At 44.2% G+C, this 17,978-nt stretch overlaps 3 protein-coding genes across 4 annotated transcripts; all 3 read right to left on the bottom strand.

Moving 5' to 3' along the window:
• Nucleotides 1-664: 664 nt before the first annotated feature.
• prkag3a (protein kinase, AMP-activated, gamma 3a non-catalytic subunit) lies at nt 665-3,111 on the bottom strand. 2 transcript variants are annotated; one of them, XM_076723548.1, is made up of 11 exons: nt 2,830-3,111; nt 2,584-2,684; nt 2,411-2,492; nt 2,265-2,323; nt 2,114-2,174; nt 1,969-2,023; nt 1,715-1,841; nt 1,446-1,611; nt 1,318-1,355; nt 1,052-1,198; nt 665-947 (listed from the first exon to the last, which is right to left on the bottom strand). In XM_076723548.1, exons 1-11 carry the CDS (start codon nt 2,900-2,902, stop codon nt 831-833), a joined length of 1,026 nt encoding a protein of 341 aa, XP_076579663.1. In that variant the 5' UTR covers nt 2,903-3,111; the 3' UTR covers nt 665-830. The 2 variants fall into 2 exon arrangements, with proteins under 2 accessions (XP_076579663.1, XP_076579664.1); XM_076723549.1 differs by having other exon boundaries at nt 2,129-2,174.
• Nucleotides 3,112-3,627: 516 nt separating this feature from the next.
• On the bottom strand, nt 3,628-7,940 carry cnppd1 (cyclin Pas1/PHO80 domain containing 1). The gene is made up of 8 exons (XM_076723959.1): nt 7,755-7,940; nt 7,111-7,213; nt 6,827-6,908; nt 6,602-6,722; nt 6,323-6,451; nt 6,146-6,207; nt 5,789-5,906; nt 3,628-5,642 (listed from the first exon to the last, which is right to left on the bottom strand). The coding sequence occupies exons 1-8, from the start codon at nt 7,815-7,817 to the stop codon at nt 4,989-4,991; spliced, it is 1,332 nt and encodes a 443-aa protein (XP_076580074.1). The 5' UTR covers nt 7,818-7,940; the 3' UTR covers nt 3,628-4,988.
• A 399-nt stretch (nt 7,941-8,339) lies between these two features.
• abcb6a (ATP binding cassette subfamily B member 6 (LAN blood group) a) lies at nt 8,340-17,494 on the bottom strand. Its single transcript, XM_076723547.1, has 20 exons — nt 17,222-17,494; nt 16,288-16,811; nt 15,112-15,252; nt 14,808-14,997; nt 13,939-14,031; nt 13,581-13,773; nt 13,308-13,429; nt 13,081-13,190; nt 12,921-12,986; nt 12,059-12,184; nt 11,788-11,864; nt 11,597-11,660; nt 11,430-11,515; nt 11,281-11,338; nt 11,092-11,196; nt 10,411-10,585; nt 10,190-10,302; nt 9,862-9,956; nt 9,705-9,773; nt 8,340-9,599 (listed from the first exon to the last, which is right to left on the bottom strand). The coding sequence occupies exons 2-20, from the start codon at nt 16,801-16,803 to the stop codon at nt 9,440-9,442; spliced, it is 2,559 nt and encodes an 852-aa protein (XP_076579662.1). The 5' UTR covers nt 16,804-16,811; nt 17,222-17,494; the 3' UTR covers nt 8,340-9,439.
• Nucleotides 17,495-17,978: the final 484 nt, after the last annotated feature.

Raw genomic sequence — 17,978 nt, 5'->3', positions numbered from 1 at the left:
TTCAGGTAACTTGATATACCAATGACACAGATGGGCGGTCGGACCACAAGGCCCGTCACGGATGAGAAAAAAATATATATATAGTCACGTGTTTCCTTGTTTACTGTATTGAGAGAATGGGGTTAAAGCCCAAGTGTACCACCGTGTGGATACCGAGGATACTGCAACTATTTTTACTGCTAATCTGTACTGGATATATTTTGAATGTTTTTCACTACTATTCTTATTTGTGTACTACATTGAAAACACCAGCAAATTTTGATACAAATGTTTAATACAGAAATATACAGTATTGAGTGAATATACATATGTTGATCAATTTGATCAGATGCAGCCAATAAAAAAGAGCTATGAAGATTTGTTCCAGTGTCAAGGCCAGCTCCCAGCACATGGATCGCAGGAGACATCTTAATGTAAACAGCAGCACAGCCAGGAAATTCCACCTCCTACTGTGATCTCTCACTTCACGTCCAAGTTGATTTCTGAAACACATAAGCAAAAGCTACTATGCAACTATCATTGGTCTCCTCAAAAATTCTAGATGATCCTTGCTTGCAAAGCATCAGCCAAGCAGCACACCCATGTCTCTGTTTGCATGCAAGATGTTGTCTTCTGCACATAACAGCAGAGCGAATGTGACAACAGCGTGAGGTTTTCTACTGCACACAAATGAAATGATGGCAGGTGGGGTTAGGAGCTCTGGGTGCAGACACCAGGGTGGGATGGGGTTGTTTGGGGTGGGAAAGAGGCTCCAGGGCCTACCTGGCTGGATACAGGAATCAAGCCTACACAGGTGGTAAAGCAGGGAGGGGGACCCCTGTCCCCTGGTACTAGGACAAAAGGGCTTCAATACCTGCAGGGGTTAAGACCATGGCCTGCAGCAGGTCGGACAGAGAGATGATGCCCTTCACCACGTCTGCCCTGTCCACCAGGACCAGCCGATGGACCTGTGATAAGCAGGGAGACGACAATGAAAGAATGTCCTGCTGTGTTCCTCTGATCTCATGATTGGATGAGAAATGTTTGAGAGCAAACTGAAGAAAACATCCACCTCAGCTTTGACGATACGGTCTATGATGGTGTCCAAGGTTTCATCAGGATAGCACTTGATTACTCCCTCAATATAACACGGGCGCCTGCTAACGGCCTCTCGCATGGTCATGTCCAGATTGTTGTAAGACTTCTGAGCAGCTAGATTCTGCCATGGAGCAAAGAGGGCGATGATATTCATGGGTGATAAACTGCAGGGTGTTTGACAGTGTACACATAGAGCCTTAAGATTTCTTGAACAAAACCATGTTTCTCTCCAGTACTTACAATCACATCAAATCTTGAGTAGAGTGACACCACTTTGCCTGAGAAAGAAATTGTTGGATGCTGCAATATCAGTTTGATCGGACGCCTTCTTCTGTAAATACAATAAATACAGCACTATGATGTCATACCTTGTTTGTCCACCACAGGTAGTGCAGACACCCGCCTTTCCACAAAAATGGAGAGGGCGTCGTAGAGCGTTGCCGTTTCCTGAACAGTGGCGATGTTCCTGAACGTTCCAATCCCAAGCTCCTGGATCTGCTTCCCAGTGAACGCAGGCTTGGGAATCCTCTTCCCCTGAAACATCAGAAGAACATTGACGCCACAGTCCTTCTCTTCATGACATCAGGTTACACAAAAGGAAACCACACGCTGAACCTCAGAGTTGAAGCTTGCTCACAAATATATGGAGGAACTTGAGGATTCTTTTGTGGGTCAGAATGTGCAAGACATTTCCAGACTCTGGATCGATGACGGGCAGCCTGTGGATCTTGTGTTTAAGTAAGGAATAGATGGCATCAAAGAGGCTAAGAGGAAAGAGTAGAAGAGACAACAGAGGGATTTTACTGCCTGGCAGCACAGGCCGATGATTAGAACGTAAACAAAGTTAAAATAGCATTACAGATTACATCTGAGGGTGTTGTGCGCACTCACCTTGCCTCTGGAGAGATAGTAATGAGGAAGTGGTTGGAGCACTGCAAGTAGACGTCTAGACAGAAGAAGAGAAGGAGAGCTCTAATGGAAATCAACAGAGACGTGTACGCAGAGATGACAGCCTCCGTCTGTGCTGGTTATTTACATTGAAATGAGTCACCTCTCCATGTCTCGATCTTGTGGCTCTCCAGCTCGTACATTTGAACCTGAAGAGGGAAACCCCATCGTCGAATCAAATATGTGAAATAAATATTCTACACATATTAAATGGCTTTAGGTAGCGTATTCATGCTCACCATAGGGGACTTGTAATAGCAGTGGAGGATGTTGATGAAATCTGTGATGGTCAGCATACCTGTGAGAGAAAAGGATTTATGCTCCTTTTATTCTAATTCAGTGACCAATACTTCACAGACCCTATGCCATCGCTTCCTCGTCTTACCCACAAATCTCTGTAACTTGCTGTCCCATAAAGGCGCTGCCCTCAAGCCATTTGCCACCAGAGCAAAAAAGGCCTTTTTCACCTTTGGGAGTAATAAATTCACACGGTGAGGATTTACAAGCAAATCTCTGTGGATTTCCAAATGAGATACAGGATATATGAAGTTGTCTTACTTGCAGCGTGGTATCAAATATGACCAGCTTACAGCTGGTTGGAATGGCATCATAGCAGCAGTGGCTCTTCATGAAATTCATGTAGACTGTGGCATCAGCCTCTGTGAGGAATCACGTTATGATAGCTGATCACACTACCTCACCTGATACAGACACAGGTCCATCTCTCTGCATGTGCACACTTAGTCCTGTTATTTGAAAAGTACAGACTGAAGCATACATGTGTGCCAGTTATTGTAATCATACCTTGCTTCCATAGTTCCTGCTTCTTTTCTGGGAATGACACCTGCAGCACAGCAAAGCAAAACATTCTCCTCATGACATTGTCAAAATACTTTCAGGTCCATAAGGCTGCTCATTTCCTTGGTTCCAGTAACACTTTAAACCCCATTAAATAATTTCCCCTGTTTGTATTCTTCCTCAAGTAACGTTTCACCTGTGATTTCGGCTCCATAATTCTTCTGCGTCCATGAAAACTAAAACTGTTGGTGACTCCGCTCGGTTTGTTACCCTTTCCTACAAAGTAGTTGGGTCTATATTAGGAACTCTCAAGCGGTATGTGACAGGGAGGGGTATATGGGAGGCGTAAAAGAAGCTGGCACAGGCTCAGGGGGAGGGACACTCCGCATTCTGCCAAAGCCAGACATCCAATTCTGCTTCCCGTCTCTAAAACACAGCCGTCATCACCTTCCATTCATGTTGTTTAAAGGAATGCTCTCACTCTCAGTCGATGTTATGACATCTCAGATCACATCCATGTGCCACTACTCACTGGCTGCAGAGCTGTGGCATAAGCAAGGTGGAACACTTGGCGTAGAATTAATCATTAATGACCAATCCAATTTGATTTGTGAAGGGAAATATAGGTGTAATTTCACCTGCTGTGTCAGATATTATGATGGCGTAAACTCTTGGTCTATATGGAGTAAATGCCAAGGCTACATACAGTAATGGGCTTTGTGAGAGTCCAAACATACAACACGTATTTTTGGCAGCTCCCAGGCTTCACACCATGTTGTTGACAGAGATGACAAGTAACACATGTCACAAAGAAATGCATTCTTTATTAGCTCTTCTACAGATTTGTACAATATTTGCATTTTACACCATGTACAAAATTAAAGGACTTCGTGCTTCAAAGTGTATCAAATTCAGATGCTCAAAGCAATGTGTCTAAGTAACTGTCCTGGGGACCATGTGGAAGTGTGTGCGTAAAAATCAATCAATTCTTTCCATTCTCCCCCGTCGTTCAAAGGATACATGATGATGATGTAAAAGCGGAGTGAAATGTGCTGCAGCAATGAAAACGGAGCCAGATGTGCAAATTCCAGACTGCATCAATAAAGAAACACTGCTTTTAGCCTTTGACATGTTTCATGTTATATTCAAAATGTTCACTTCAAACACCAACCAGAAACTGAATGAAACCCCAGGAACCTCCTTTTCAGACAGACCTCCTTCCCCTCGGAGAACTTACAGGCTTAACATCGTTACAGAAGTAGCTTTAAGGTTATGTGACGTCCCACATAAAACACTCTTGACTAGAAAAAGAAAATGCCATGTACGAGCAGAACAAGAAGAATCTGCTTTGATTTTTGCATGATTTGTAACACTTACATTGAGGTATGGAGATGGTGTTTGCATTCAAAAGGTTTCCTTTCTTTGAAGCTGACCAGGACAGGAAACAACTCGTTTCCCAACATCAGTGCTTGCTAGATGTGTATGTTTGATGTAAAGCTTCTTAAACACAAGTGAGAAAATATGGTAACACTACACCAATATGGAAAAGCCAAAATGTAGCAGACAAAGTAAACTGGTTTAGTCACTTCTTCTCAGAGCCACATCATAAAAAAGTCCCCGTTAGCTCTCAGATCACTCCGAACTTTCGGATATGCTATGAAACCTCCACACACATTCATCAACCTGCCAAGCAGCAAGCAGCTTTACCCACACGGCTGTGATGTCATCGTTCAAAACGCGCTCATCACAGAAGCCCTGCATCGCCATCTCACAGGTCTGAACTTTCAAATAATGATAAATATCGGTAGCAAAACAATTTGGTTGCAGCCAAGAAAAACATATCAACGTATCCTCGAATCTCTTAAGAGCTTCTCTCTGCAGTGAAAGCAAAGTGCAGAGCATGAGCTGAACACTATGGCATTTTACTTATGGCAAATTTATTCAGCAGTTGTGAACTATGTGCGAATTTCCACCCTGTGCTGTCGTCAAACTATCACCTGTCCAAAATGTGCCTAATTACTCTTGCCTGTATTTGCACCTGTATTCTAGATCTGGAAAAGTAAACAAAAACATGACTTTAAGAAGTTGATGAGTCATGAAAACAATGCTGGTTTCATTTCCAGAGTCCATTCCTACAGGCTGACCGCAGGGGAGTGTGCCACTCTCTAACCGGGCATGACCAGAGCTTGGGCTTTGTCAACAGGTAACATAGACTCTGGATGGCAGGGTCCCAGCTGCACAGGGGGAAACACCCCCAGGTGAGAGTTCAGACTTGGTTCCGCCCCTCCAAGAAGGCTGGAGGCCAGCCACGGTGCCTGACGCTGATGGTTAGCAAGGGGGCCTTGGGTGAAAACTGCTGAGGTGTTTCTAAGCCCACACTGAAGAGGAGGGAGAGATGCAAGACAGCCAGGACAGAAGAAAGAGGCAGGAGACCAAGTTTGCGGAGCTTCCATCTCAGAATTTGATTCGGGATGTATGTGACCCATTGAGGCAAGGAGGGAACCCCAGAGACACAACAGCGACGTCTTTGAGGAAGCCGGTGGGGGGCTCTGGCTCTGTGTGTGGTCCTGTCCGATTCCAACAGCTCCGGTCTGGCGGTTCAGGCTCTTGTTGGCCAGGACACAACAGGGGAGGTGCTGAGTTGCAGATGGAGCTTCCGGGTTGAGGTTGGAGGACTGAAGGTCAGCTGAGCTAATCACAGGCGGAGGTGGAAGCAGGGTCTGTCCGCTTCTGGAGAGGCTGAGCTGGTGCAGCACAGCGCTGGTGGCAATAAGGCCGGCTACACTGGTCAGATAGACCAGGCCGAGCATACAGGATACCTGAAAAGAAAGTGAGCTCAGATCTCATTATCAATGCTATTGGCTGCCTGAAATAACAATAATATTCATAAAAAATATGTGCAACTGAAAAACCCCAAGCATATAAAAATCCTGTCAGCTTCATCCAACTCAAATCCTCTTCTCACCTTGGTAAAGTGCTGGTAGATGGCTGTGAGGGCTTGACTCCATGCTGATTGCTCCAGTAGCACACAGAGGTCAGTGTAGGTGAACCAGCCACGTTTCATCCCCTGCCGCTCTGCAATGCTGGGAGCACAGAAGCCAGTGTCACCAATACTCTTTTCACACAAACTGGTCGAGCCACTTCGGTGCTGATAAAGAATTCTAGTTGCGTCTTTCAACACTGAATCACACTGAATGTAAGCAGACCTGTTTGACTCGTGAAAAGCCTCTTTCGTGTCAAATAAATGCCTCTTTTAAGGGATGAATATTTCTTACAGACACTATTTTAGTGCAGTGCGGGCTTTAAAGAGCTGACCACCAACCTGGTTTCCAGTTGACTTAGTATGTCAAACAAGTCATTTGGCTCTGTGAACAGGCTCCACTCCTAGAAGAGATCACACACTGGTTGGACTCTTGAATTTAAACCAAAAACGCACACAAGTACGCACCACATGCAAATGCACGCGCGCGCGCGCACACACACACACACACACACTTACAATGGCGTTCAGAAAGTTCATCTCCAGGTTATTGACAGTTTTGACGTCCAGCTTCCCAGCTGCTCCCCACTCATCGTTGAAAACCTCTTCTTCCTCTCCTTCGTCGTACAGGTACTTACTGGCAACCATCTAATTTAAATGGAGAGATTGACACGTTTGTCGGTGCAGTTTCATTCCCACTAAGCGTAAGCTCCAAACTCAACACTGAAAAGGACAACAAACATGTTCGAAATAACACTGTGACACGTTTAGAACGACCTTTGAACGTAACACACATACCATAGAGATCAGGAAGAGGTCAGAGGAGGAGATCTTTTGTAGGTATTCAGGGTTTCTATGCCGGAGCCTTTCTATATAAACGAGAGCCAGCATCATGGCACACGGAGAGATGCAAGCCTCCCTGCAGGAAAACAGATTAGTTTTACATTACATGACTGGCGGTGCAATTTTAGTACCTTCAGGAATGTAAAATATATGCAACCATGCATGACACACAGTACAAACCTGGAAACATGAGCAGCATACTTCTTCTGAAGCTTTCGTATTGGGCTTGGGGCAGACTTCTGGAAGATTTCGACGGCAATATCTGCAATCACAGAGTAAAAAGTTAGTGAATAAACTAACTCTGCACCTTATTAACATGTGACTCTGGCGCAACTTTGAAAATGTTTCATATAACTCCTGACACTGACTTAGAGCAGATCAGGAAACAAGACTTGCAAATCCAGTATTTCTCATGGAGGCGCGTTGGTGACGAGCTTAGCTACAAGCTTAGTTTAAAAGCTCACCTGTAACAGGGCAAGAGAGGGCATCTAAAGAAACGTCTGTGTCCAGGCCATAATACAGTCTCTTCCTCACTCGTTCGGTCAACTTCTGGTGTCCAGGAAGAAACTGTGAAAACAATAACATTAAGTGCGCTGCAGATGTTAACTGTTTCATGGAAGTAAGCTAGGTTAGCTGGGCGGAAGAGCAGCAACCAGGATAACTAAAGCCTGTAACCTTTAACTTTAAATAATGCAGTATGCTCAGCACCAATTTCACCATGCATGTACAACTATTCCCTATAAACCATACTGGATAATCTTAGCTAAGCTAACGCTACCGTAAGTTAGCTTGTGGACGGAAAGTGAGTGTACAACAACAGCAACTTAAGGAGGGCTAACAAGCTACGAGCGTTAGCTAGCTATTAGCTAAGCCAGTGTTGTTTTTCATGTCAATTATTTAACGACACATTGTTTAGCTTGAGTTAGAAACATGAATCAATGTAACCTAGCTATGTGTTTACTAGGTAATGTCCTCGGCCAGCATGATCGGAGAAGGAATACAACAATAATTTAACTAGATGGCATGGACGTCAGCTAACTTAGCTAACGCGCTTAACGTTAGCTTGCGTAGTTTGTTGACCTAACGTGGTGTCAGCTCTAGAACCTACCGTGAACTCCTGGAAGTCCGAAAACTGAAATGTCTTCTCGTTAAATAAAGCGTCGAAATCCATAGCTACTGTAGATTACACATGAGTCAGGCGACTATCGAAAAGAGACTGCTTGGCCTGGGCGCCCGCGCTGCTAGTGGAGCTCAGCTAACAACACGCCCTGACCGGGGACAGCCAGTGACGTCTGAGGCCTCCAGCTGTTCGCCTCTCCAGACAGACAGATGTGGGAGGGGGCGCGCCGAAGAGCAGTTACACAACAGTTGTAACCTCCTATTGGCCAAAGGATGCATCCATTTTTTTTTTTAACTTACTGATGATGTTTCGGCAGGTTTAAATGCTTGCACTTTAAAAATGCATCTCCTGCCGACCCTTTGTTATACTTACGATTAATATCAGCAGTCACAGTCTTAATTATGGCAGAAATGTATATGTAATTCAACGTCATCCAATAAAAATGCAAAAAAGTAGTGGAATAATTCGTGGTAGCTGTGAGTACTGTGAGTTTTGAACTATCAGAACATGATTTTATCAATACTGGATTGTGAACTGGTTTTGATTTTACAAATTGAAGCACATGCAAAAAAATAAAAAAACAATTTTTATTTTTCATAAATACAAGACAAAGGAGAATATTTCTAGAATACACTAATCATGAACAATACCTTTTATAAGGAAGGATGTCAGACATCCAAATGATAGGCATAATCTTCTTCAGATATTGTGTATTTGACTGCTTATACATTGCATTAAGTGAAAATAATGGTGGTATAATTACTGCATGGGCTACTTAGTTTGACGGTATATCTTTTTCAAGGCAAATATTTTGACTTTTAAAGCAACACAAGCAGATGCCAGTCTGGAATATTTTTGAAAAATTCACGATTGGCCAAATTTCCCTAAACGTTTTGTGTATTCATTAATTTTTGACAATTTAGAAATCAGAGTGAACAGATGAGACGGACATCCCACTTTACCCAAGAGATCAAAGATATACAGAGGCTTACACATTTATAATAAAATGATCATTTTAAATCGACTACTAAAAACTTCAAAAATAAAGCAAAGCTGAATAAAATCTTTGACACCAGCCCACTGTCATTCATGACTTTACTTAGTGGGCAACAGAATCACAGAACCCCTCAATCCAACATGATGCAGCGTTGAGGCTTGCCTTGAGTGTTTTTTACTCTCTTAATTCTATATATAAAGTTTCACTGTGAAAAGAAAATGCCTTTTTTGTTTAGAGTAGATCAGACAGCATTAACTGACAAAAGCCAGTGATTGATATGAAAAATAAAGACAAACAACATGAAAAAAGGTGGCAGGAGTCCCTTTAAAATCATAATATCCTCAAAAGTTCAAGTGCTAAAATGAATTCATAATGATGTCATTGTGGTACTAACATAACCCACACAGAAACCTCAGGCATGGTCACAACCAATACTTTGGTCTATAAAAATGAATGTCCTATAACACATTTAAACACCACCGGAGTGTCTGCGCCTCCTTCTGTCAGCACCTCGCCTTTCCTCCCTGACTCACCGTTGCACATTCAGTTTGAAATTTCTGAAAATAAATACCATTTTCATCTCGCTGAGTGTTCTGTTGTGTTAAAATGATCTATCAACCTTTTACAATCATGAGGGGAATCAAAACGTCTCTTAAAACAAAGTAGAAAAATACATTCAGCGGCTGTGGTGACCTGAGGAGCTTGATGGCGGCTGCAGTTTCTCAGACTTGCGGTCTTTGGATTCGGACTCTGATGAGGAATCTGAGTCCTGGGCTTGCTGTTGCTTCATCCACATGTCTGCATATAAGCCTCCCTTGAGCAGCAATTCGTCATGTCTTAGATGGAGAGAAAACGAGTCAACTGGAGTTCACTGGACAAGCAGATGGGCTGGATGGTCGTCATTACGACACTCAGAAGTAAAGGTCAAAAGGCGCACTTACCGTCCTCGCTCTGCAATCCGGCCGTCACTGATGACCAGAATCTGGTCTGCTCCGATTATGGTGGACAACCTTTTATATCGAAAAAAAAACCTCATTAGATAACACAACAGATTTCCTGAAACAAAGGAAATAGAAAATAGAAACTTGCATCTCTTACCTGTGAGCTACGACAACTGTTGTACGGTTGGCACAGACTTTGGTCAAAGAGGCCTGGATGTTGCGCTCCGTCTGCGTGTCGAGTGCAGATGTGGCCTGCAGGGAAACATTATTTGTTAAAACTGGAATGAACAGCAATCACTTCAGCCATCTAATGTGGAATGAACGTTTGCCAACATGTGTCTGAAAGCCTGTTTGTTTAAGTAAAAGCTGAGCAGTGACTCATGCATGGCAATGTGCCGCAATAATGTGGCAGTTTTCCCAGATTTAATGTTGAAATGACATGATAGTATCTGTCTGCGTATCTTTGCTCCTTTTTGGAATCTCACCTCATCCAGCAGGATGATCTGAGGTGCTTTGAGGATAGTTCTGGCGATGGCCACCCTTTGCTTCTCTCCTCCACTCAGCTTCAGACCTCTTTCACCCACCTCTGTTTCATAACCTGCCAGAGAAAAAAAGTTTGTGTAAAATAACAAACAGTCAGCACCGTGGCTCCAAAATCACGAGGCTGAGTCTGAGAACAACACAGGAGGATTAATCACTAGGTCACCTTCAGGGAAGGTCATGATTTTATCGTGGATATCAGCAGCTATGGCAGCCTCCTCCACCTCCTGGTCAGTCGCAGAGACGCGACCGTAGCGGATGTTATTCCGAATGGTGTCGTTGAAAAGCACAGTGTCCTGAGGAACCACACCGATATGAGCTCGCAGAGATGTCTGCTTCACCTGGGGAAGGACAACCAACGCTTAGCAATTAGTCCAGAGCCCAGAGTGTGTCTGTAAACACACACACAGCTGCATACAGCCATATTAAAGACATTGTAATTGTGCTTTCATTGCTCTTGGTAATCTCAAGAGCAACATAACAAGGTGCTAATGTATGCTTACAGCAGTGAGATGACTTCATTTGCACACGAAATGATATACAGTGCCTTCAAACGCATACAGGAGAACAGCCTAATTAGCTCTGTTGGGTCTATATTAAGCTATCATTCAGTGTCACTGATATTTGCTTATATTGTCAAGCTTATAATGTTGCATGTAATTGAAGTGATGGATCAGGAAGGTGTTGTTTGAACTCTACTCTAATTGCTGTGGCCACAGTGTTGAACTACCACAGAGCATTTATGGCCATAAACCTAAGCACGTTTTAGGTTTACTGTTATCTCTTTGCCTTTCCTACTGAAGCATGTGTTGCCTTGAACTTTGAACCTTATGTAGCAAACATTTACCTTTGATATGTCCTGGCCATCAACGCTAACGCAGCCTCCATGAATGTTGTAGAAACGGAAGATGAGTCGAATGATGGTGCTTTTCCCAGAGCCCGATGGTCCCACCTGAGGAGATTGAGAGAAAATTATCAGTGCACAGTCCAAACAGATGTCAGGCAGTTAAACTTTACGAGTACAAGTTAGACGTACCAGAGCGACTGTCTGTCCTGGATGTACAGTGAAGGAAACGTCCTTCAGAATCTCCTTCCTGTAAAACAGTCAGAAAGTCGTTCATGTCAGTCGACAACTTTGATGCAATTTTAGTTCAAGTCAGGTGATAAAATCCAGTGTGGACCAACCCATTTACGTAGCTGAAGTAAACGTTCTCAAACTCCACCTTTCCCTGTTTGAAGTGTAAATTCCCGGCATTTACTTCATCTGTCACCTGCACGAGAGAACAAATGCAGATCTTAATACAGCGTTTCAGGTGAAAACAAAGACAAACGTGGTCCAGTTTCAAAAGTACCTCTTGGTCTTCTTCAAAAAGTTTGAACATGCTTTCCATGTCAATGAAAGAATTCTGGATCATTCTGCAATAAAAATCAAACAGAGCCAAGAATTAATGACAAAAACAATGTTTTCTTACACCGCAGGCAAGAAACTTTACGGCAGACGGATCTTTACTGAGCATTTTAAGCTGCTTCTGCTTCTTCTTACCTGTAGTAGGTTCCAAACCAGTTGAGGGGGGTGTAAAGCTGGATGATGTAGGTGCCAAAAAGAACAAAATCTCCAACCTGGGACAAGAGGACTTTTATTTTCAGTCAAACTGACTGAGACATTTCAACCTAGCATTGTTATTCTTCACATTATGATCAGTGAAATGTACTTTTTAGCCTTTATGCACACATCCTCTGAGAAGTGTTCATTTGACACGGGGCAGGCTGGAGAATAAAGAAGAATATAAGCAACATGTCAACGCGATCCGTACCTGAAACTTTCCCTCAGTCACAAAGTAGGCACAGAGCAGGGAGCCGGCCAGCAGGCCCGACCCGATGACGAGGTTCTGTGTTTGGTTGAGGAAGGCCAGGGACGCCTGGGTCTTCCACTCCGACTCCTAAAAAACAGAAGGACAGAAGAAGCATAAGACGCATGCCTGTGCGGGCTGGTTAAACATTTCAATCACTGATGCATTTCATAAGCTTCCACTTCCAACCATTGATTCCTTTGTAACAATGACAGAGAGGAATATTGGGAGCAACAACAGACGGCTCGCTCCCTCACGGCTCCTTGTGTAAATGCAGATGTAATCTTCTATATTGACTATAGAAGAATCCATAAGTGTGTTCTTCCTGGCAGCGACTGTGCTATATTCATCTTTTTCTTATCGACTTTGTTTTGAAGCTCAACCTGCCATAAATTAAGAGGATTCCTGGAGGGTTTGGCCATCTGCTGTTGGGCTACTTGCTGATTTGCTTCCGTGCAGCATCCTGTGCGGCTTGGCGCTGACAGCAGTAACTACACACAGACCGAGAGGAGCGAGCTTTCCTCCAGCTCTGTTTTGACTTCTGTCGAAGTGAACACACCAACACATTCTTCTCATGGCAAAGACTGAGTTCAGTACTCTGCTAAATAAAACCAGCAGAGGAAGTTGTGGACGCTGTGAGGCTCGATATGTTAAATAGCTTCGTTAAACAGCTTTTAATACCCGGCCACTAAATAATAATTATAACCTACTGACAAGATGCTACCGCTAAGTAAGGCTCTGTTGTTTTACCAGCTGTCACAAAAACATTAGCATCATGTTACAGTAATATAACTCGGCTATGTGCAGACCAGTACCTCTGACTCACCTGATATTTTAAGATGGCACCCTCAAATCGGCTCACCTCATAGCTCTCTGCGTTGTAGTATTTTACCTGTTGAGTAAAACAATAAGCGGAGAAAAATTTGAACAACTCAAACCTCGTCGTGAACCAAAAAGGCAGATGGACGACAAAAAGTTTGATGTACCGTCTCGAAGTTTAACAAAGAGTCCACGGCTTTGGACTTGGCGTTGTTGTCCTGCAGATTCATGTCTCGTCTGTACTTGGTTCTCCATTCAGTGAGGATGATGGTCAGGGCTGGAAGAAATCAGGCAATAAGAAGTCTTTCAGGGAGCATTTGAATGCCTGGGGTTACACTCAACTGAGCTAATCACAGAGTTTAATATCATCAGTTCAACTGGATGTTGGACTTACTGAGGTACAGAGCCATGCAGACAAAGACAATAAGGCCGAACCAGGCGTTGAAGTAAGTGATGAAGTAGACGATGGAGATGATAATATCAGCGATGGTTGGGAAGATGCTGAACACGATGTAGCTGTGGGAAGAAAGTTAATGAGTTTATATGGAGGCAATCTATTGCAATAACCATGTGTTCATCAACATTATCAGATTTTATTACTGCATTATTTGACTTATTGTGCAGCGAAACAGTTTGTTAGCCTCCATCCCATCCAGTGCCATCTTACCTGAGCAGGCTGTTGATGGAGGAGGTGCCGCGATCGATGCTTCTCAGCACGTCACCGGTTTTGCGGCTGAGGTGCCAGCGCAGGGAGAGGGAGTGCAGGTGGGAAAAGAGGCGCACCTGAACCACGCGGTTGGTGTACTGCTGCACCCGGATCCACAGGAAGGTGCGCATGTTGCTGACAAACCCTGAGGCGCCTGGGGAGGAGAAGATGACGAAAGTGACCGATGAGTCCTAACGCTTCCATCATGTGAAACGTGATTTGAGACAGAAAATAAATGTGCAGCATCACTGATAAAGTATCTGTGTGTATTTCTCGCTCTCTACATGATGGATCCAGAACACGAGTGAGCTGGTCCTACCTGCCCCGCCGCCCTGCATGAACTTGAGCAGGACATAAATACACACTGTAGTCGCCAGAGTGCGCCAGCTGCTGCCATCAGTCAGTTCATTCACTGAGACAGGGACAAAGACATAAAGGGAAATGAGAAGAAAAGGCCTGGAGGCTTGCTTGGATTGAAGATACGGAAGACAAACAAGACGATAAAGGAGACACATAAAAATTCAGGAGGTGTTGTCTGACACCAAGGGTTTTTTTTTGTCACTCCGCTCTCCACAGATCACTCTTTACAACGATATTTTTAGTCATCTGGACGACGCTTTGCCCTCTTACACACGGCAAACATGCAGGAGGAAAATTTGCATGAAGTCAACACAATCAAACATGGAGGAGAGCGAACGTGACACAGAACCGGTTTATTCCAAGACAAAGTGACAAAACATTCATGTCTTATACTTTATTTATTCATATCATGAGCCTTATTTTGCTGCTGGAGGAAAATATTCAAATGGGTGAACAATACCTTTTTATTTGTCGGGTGCTTAATTAAAAATGTAGTGAGCAAAAGGCCTTTTCATGTGGTCAGTTTATATAAACTACATCTTCACTGACTTTATAGAAAATGCACTATATTGTGATTTGTAGCCTGTTGTTGTCTGGACATGACCTGTGCTCTAGTATGCATTGAACTTTATGAGTCTGTCTTAAAGCCACACTCAACATTAGTGTTTTAATCTGGCCCTTGAGGCCTGATTCAACCTGTGGCTCAAACTGAGCAGGTAATCTCCACTATTAGCTTGTTGCAGCACCTTAGCTGGAGAAACAGGCTGTTTGACTCTGAAACAAATGAAGATTTGAGTCTAAAGGGTTTAGTAAAAACATGCCACTCACCAATATTCTTGTAGTAAATGGGTACAAAGACATTAATAGCTCTCTCGAGTCCAAGCAGCCCAAGACAGAAGACGACCAGGAGCTGGAGGAAGACGTTGCCTCGGGGCCACATGTAGGGGACGAGCAGGCGGACTTTGGTCCTGAAACCCTGCCAGGTGGACGCGTTCTCTTGTGGTCTGCCCAAAAGGCTCTGAGATGGAGAAATGTATTAAAAACCTGACACAGCACTAAAAATCCGAAATGCTGTTGCAAAATAGGAGGGTTTTATAATAGTTAACTTGACGTTGCTTCAGCAAGTCACTACCTGCCCGCTGTTCTCCACGTCGCGCTCATCTTCGTTTATCAGGAGCATGTATGGTCTCCGTGGCAGCCCTGGAGCTTTGAGACCGATGAAGAAGAGCAGCCCGGTGCCAACATAGCGCATCAGCCACAGAGCAAACTGCACCTGAGGGGTTCATAAGCAATTCAAAGCAGATCAATATGGATACCACATCGCAGTTAATCAGCATGTGATAGTGGAGAGATGTTAAGGTGACGCTGGTAACACAGTGTATGAGATAATGACTGAGCTCATGACTGCATGAGACCTGTCATTACACACTGACCAAGCTTCACAAGTTACTGTTTGAAATTCTACAATATTCACTCGAGGCTCCTTTTAAAGAGGGGAGTTTAGACTGAAAGTGAGGTATCAAATTAAGTAAAACACATGACAAACAGTTTGTTGAGCAATACTGTATTTGCTCAATGTATTTGCATGATCTTAAATGAAAAGAAAGACAAAAACTTCAAGCCATGCTTCCAACTAAATAACCACAAAATTGAAAGTACTGCAAATGAGTGGGAGGGGCAAGAAGTTGCCTCTTTTGATTGGTTAAAAGAGTAGCTTTAGGGATCTGACAGCCAGACTGGGCAGTGACTCAGCAAAAAAAAAAAGAAGGCCCTAGTCTTGCTGACTAATGCTGGTGTGTTCATTTCTGCGTTGCATGGCAGGGCCATTGTTAACGGCGAGGTGGGTGGTTTGTTGTACTTGCATGTCTTTGAGTGGAGTGACTCAAAAGACACACCCTGCTTTAATAAAGAACCCACCTTTGGCCCACTGTTGAAACACATATCAACATTAGAAAACACTGGCCTACATGAGAGTGAAAACATGCAGATCCTCATGCAGAATAAGGACATAACATGATCATGAACATGATCAGCACATTACTGGATCAACATCAGAAAAATAAAGTGAACTGAGGTTAATCCTGAAGAGACAGGAATGCAGATAAACTGCAAAACATAAGCTGCGAGCTGGCACCGGAGACGCTGATAATATCTTGACCAAACCCAGTCTGAAAATAAGATAAGATAAAACTTTAGCGATCCCATGCCAGGGAAGTTAAGTTGCTCCAGATGGCAAGAATAATAAGCACTGTGGAGTCTTTTTGGTGGGAAAAAAATGGATCTCATGTGACGTTCAATCTTTCCTCACCTGCTGTTGAATGTCCTCCAGGCCCCACCACCAGTGAGGACTGTACCAGGAGATGAAGGCCAAGTTCTCAGCTGAGAAAGCCACAGCCCAGAAGAACAGCAGGGCCGCGCTGTGGCCCCTCGTCCGGTCCATCACCAGCACCCTACGTCTCTCCACCCTGAGCAGGGCTATGGCCCAGGCCCAGCCGACTGCAGAGAAGCAGCCATACAGCACCACATATCCTGGGAGCTCTCCTCCACTGGCGGCCAGCCACACCATCCCACTCAGATACTGGACCAGGAGAAGGACGGAGATGGCCTGCTGCAGGCCGTAGAGGCGGGAGCGTGGGATGAACTTGGGTTCCATCGCTGTGCCATATTTCCGGTAGAATATGCAGTGGATGGTGCCCAGGAAGAAGGAGATGGTGAGCAGGACGGCGGGGACCAGTGTGAAGTAGAAGCAGGGGGAGATGCCTTCATCCACCCATGTGTGGGAGATGGAGGAATTGGCTTCACAGTAGCTCTGTATAAACACCATGGCTGCAGCTGGGGAGGGAAAAACGCACGATTAAATGACTGTACACCCCAACAAGATGAAGTAAACACAGCCTCCAAACAAACCTCTCTTTCAGGCTCTCTGCACAGACTTGGCCGGCTGCTTGGCTCTGCTAAATTAGGCTGTGAACTTCAGTGACATCTTTAGCTCTGGTTCGCCATGCACCTGCTTTGGCCTCTGCCTCTAAACTAACACCACACACCCATTTGCCACACATTACCAAAATGTTTGCCATGAGGGGAGGGCAGAGCTGAGGGAAACACTTCATACGAATGACAAACGAAGCATGAACTGTTAGTATCGCCACTCCAACATCATTCATGTAGTAAAATTCAACAGTCTCCTTGTATTTCAGAGGCTCTAAATATGAAGCTACACCTTATGTCATTTGTAATATTACCTTATTTGACTGGCAGCAGCTGTCAACTTCGCAGGTACCTCAACACCGCAGACACTCCGCCTGTCACGAACAGATGCTATCAACACAAGCTAGCAAGATCACAATTAGCCGCAAGCTAGCTTAGCCGGTTATGCACAGTTTTGACATAAAAAACAGTCTAAAACGTGACTGGTAAGACTGTGTGCTACATAGCGAGGCGTCGGTCATTGCTGCCATTCATGCCTCTGAGGTTGTTGTCCTTGCTGCGCGCATGTTAAGCAACAGCTATCCATGACTCGGCAATCGACGTTTTACACAACAGTGCTCGACTGCATGGTCTGAGAGCCAGCGCCCCCCGGCGGCTCAAAGCGGACATGACTCATGGAGACAGGAGGGGCGCAACATGGACTAAATTAGACTTATAGCAATTGTTATGATCTGTGTGAGGAAATGTAATCATATGTTTTACAGAACGAAGTGGAAAATACAGATTATACATTTTAGAAAACACCCTGAACATCCTCGCAAACACATGGTTCAGTTTGGATCAGTGCCCATGAAGCAGCGGTCCACAACCCTCTTTGCGCCACGGACCGGTTTCACGTAAAGCAATAATAGAAAATAGAAACGAATAAAACCAAATTATTAAAAATACAGCTCAGATATACCCCTCATTTGCGAGCCTGTCGCCATATATTACGCAGAGCGGGCTTGGTGAGTGAGAATCACCCGAAGCTCGACTAACCTGAACTCAGAGCAGAGAGCACATTAGTCTGGT

Source organism: Chaetodon auriga, chromosome 23, assembly GCF_051107435.1.
Source record: "Chaetodon auriga isolate fChaAug3 chromosome 23, fChaAug3.hap1, whole genome shotgun sequence".
NCBI lineage: Eukaryota > Metazoa > Chordata > Actinopteri > Chaetodontiformes > Chaetodontidae > Chaetodon > Chaetodon auriga.
Note: the sequence above shows the minus strand (reverse complement) of the source record. Positions and strands in the feature narration are given on the sequence as shown.

Bases quoted from the DNA above. Each gene is read 5' to 3' on its own strand.
- prkag3a (XM_076723548.1), bottom strand. From the start codon at position 2,902: ATGAGGAGAATGTTTTGCTTTGCTGTGCTGCAGGTGTCATTCCCAGAA. The intron at 2,493-2,583 runs GTAAGACAACTT...TTACTCCCAAAG, and splicing joins TATTTGATACCACGCTGCAA to GTGAAAAAGGCCTTTTTTGC. The intron at 2,324-2,410 runs GTAAGACGAGGA...TTTCTCTCACAG, and splicing joins CAAGTTACAGAGATTTGTGG to GTATGCTGACCATCACAGAT.
- cnppd1 (XM_076723959.1), bottom strand. From the start codon at position 7,817: ATGGATTTCGACGCTTTATTTAACGAGAAGACATTTCAGTTTTCGGAC. The intron at 5,907-6,145 runs GTTGGTGGTCAG...CTGTGCTCCCAG, and splicing joins CTAAGTCAACTGGAAACCAG to CATTGCAGAGCGGCAGGGGA. The intron at 5,643-5,788 runs GTGAGAAGAGGA...CTTTCTTTTCAG, and splicing joins TCTACCAGCACTTTACCAAG to GTATCCTGTATGCTCGGCCT.
- abcb6a (XM_076723547.1), bottom strand. From the start codon at position 16,803: ATGGTGTTTATACAGAGCTACTGTGAAGCCAATTCCTCCATCTCCCAC. The intron at 10,303-10,410 runs GTGACCTAGTGA...TTTCTCTGGCAG, and splicing joins AATCATGACCTTCCCTGAAG to GTTATGAAACAGAGGTGGGT. The intron at 9,774-9,861 runs GTAAGAGATGCA...TCGATATAAAAG, and splicing joins ACAGTTGTCGTAGCTCACAG to GTTGTCCACCATAATCGGAG.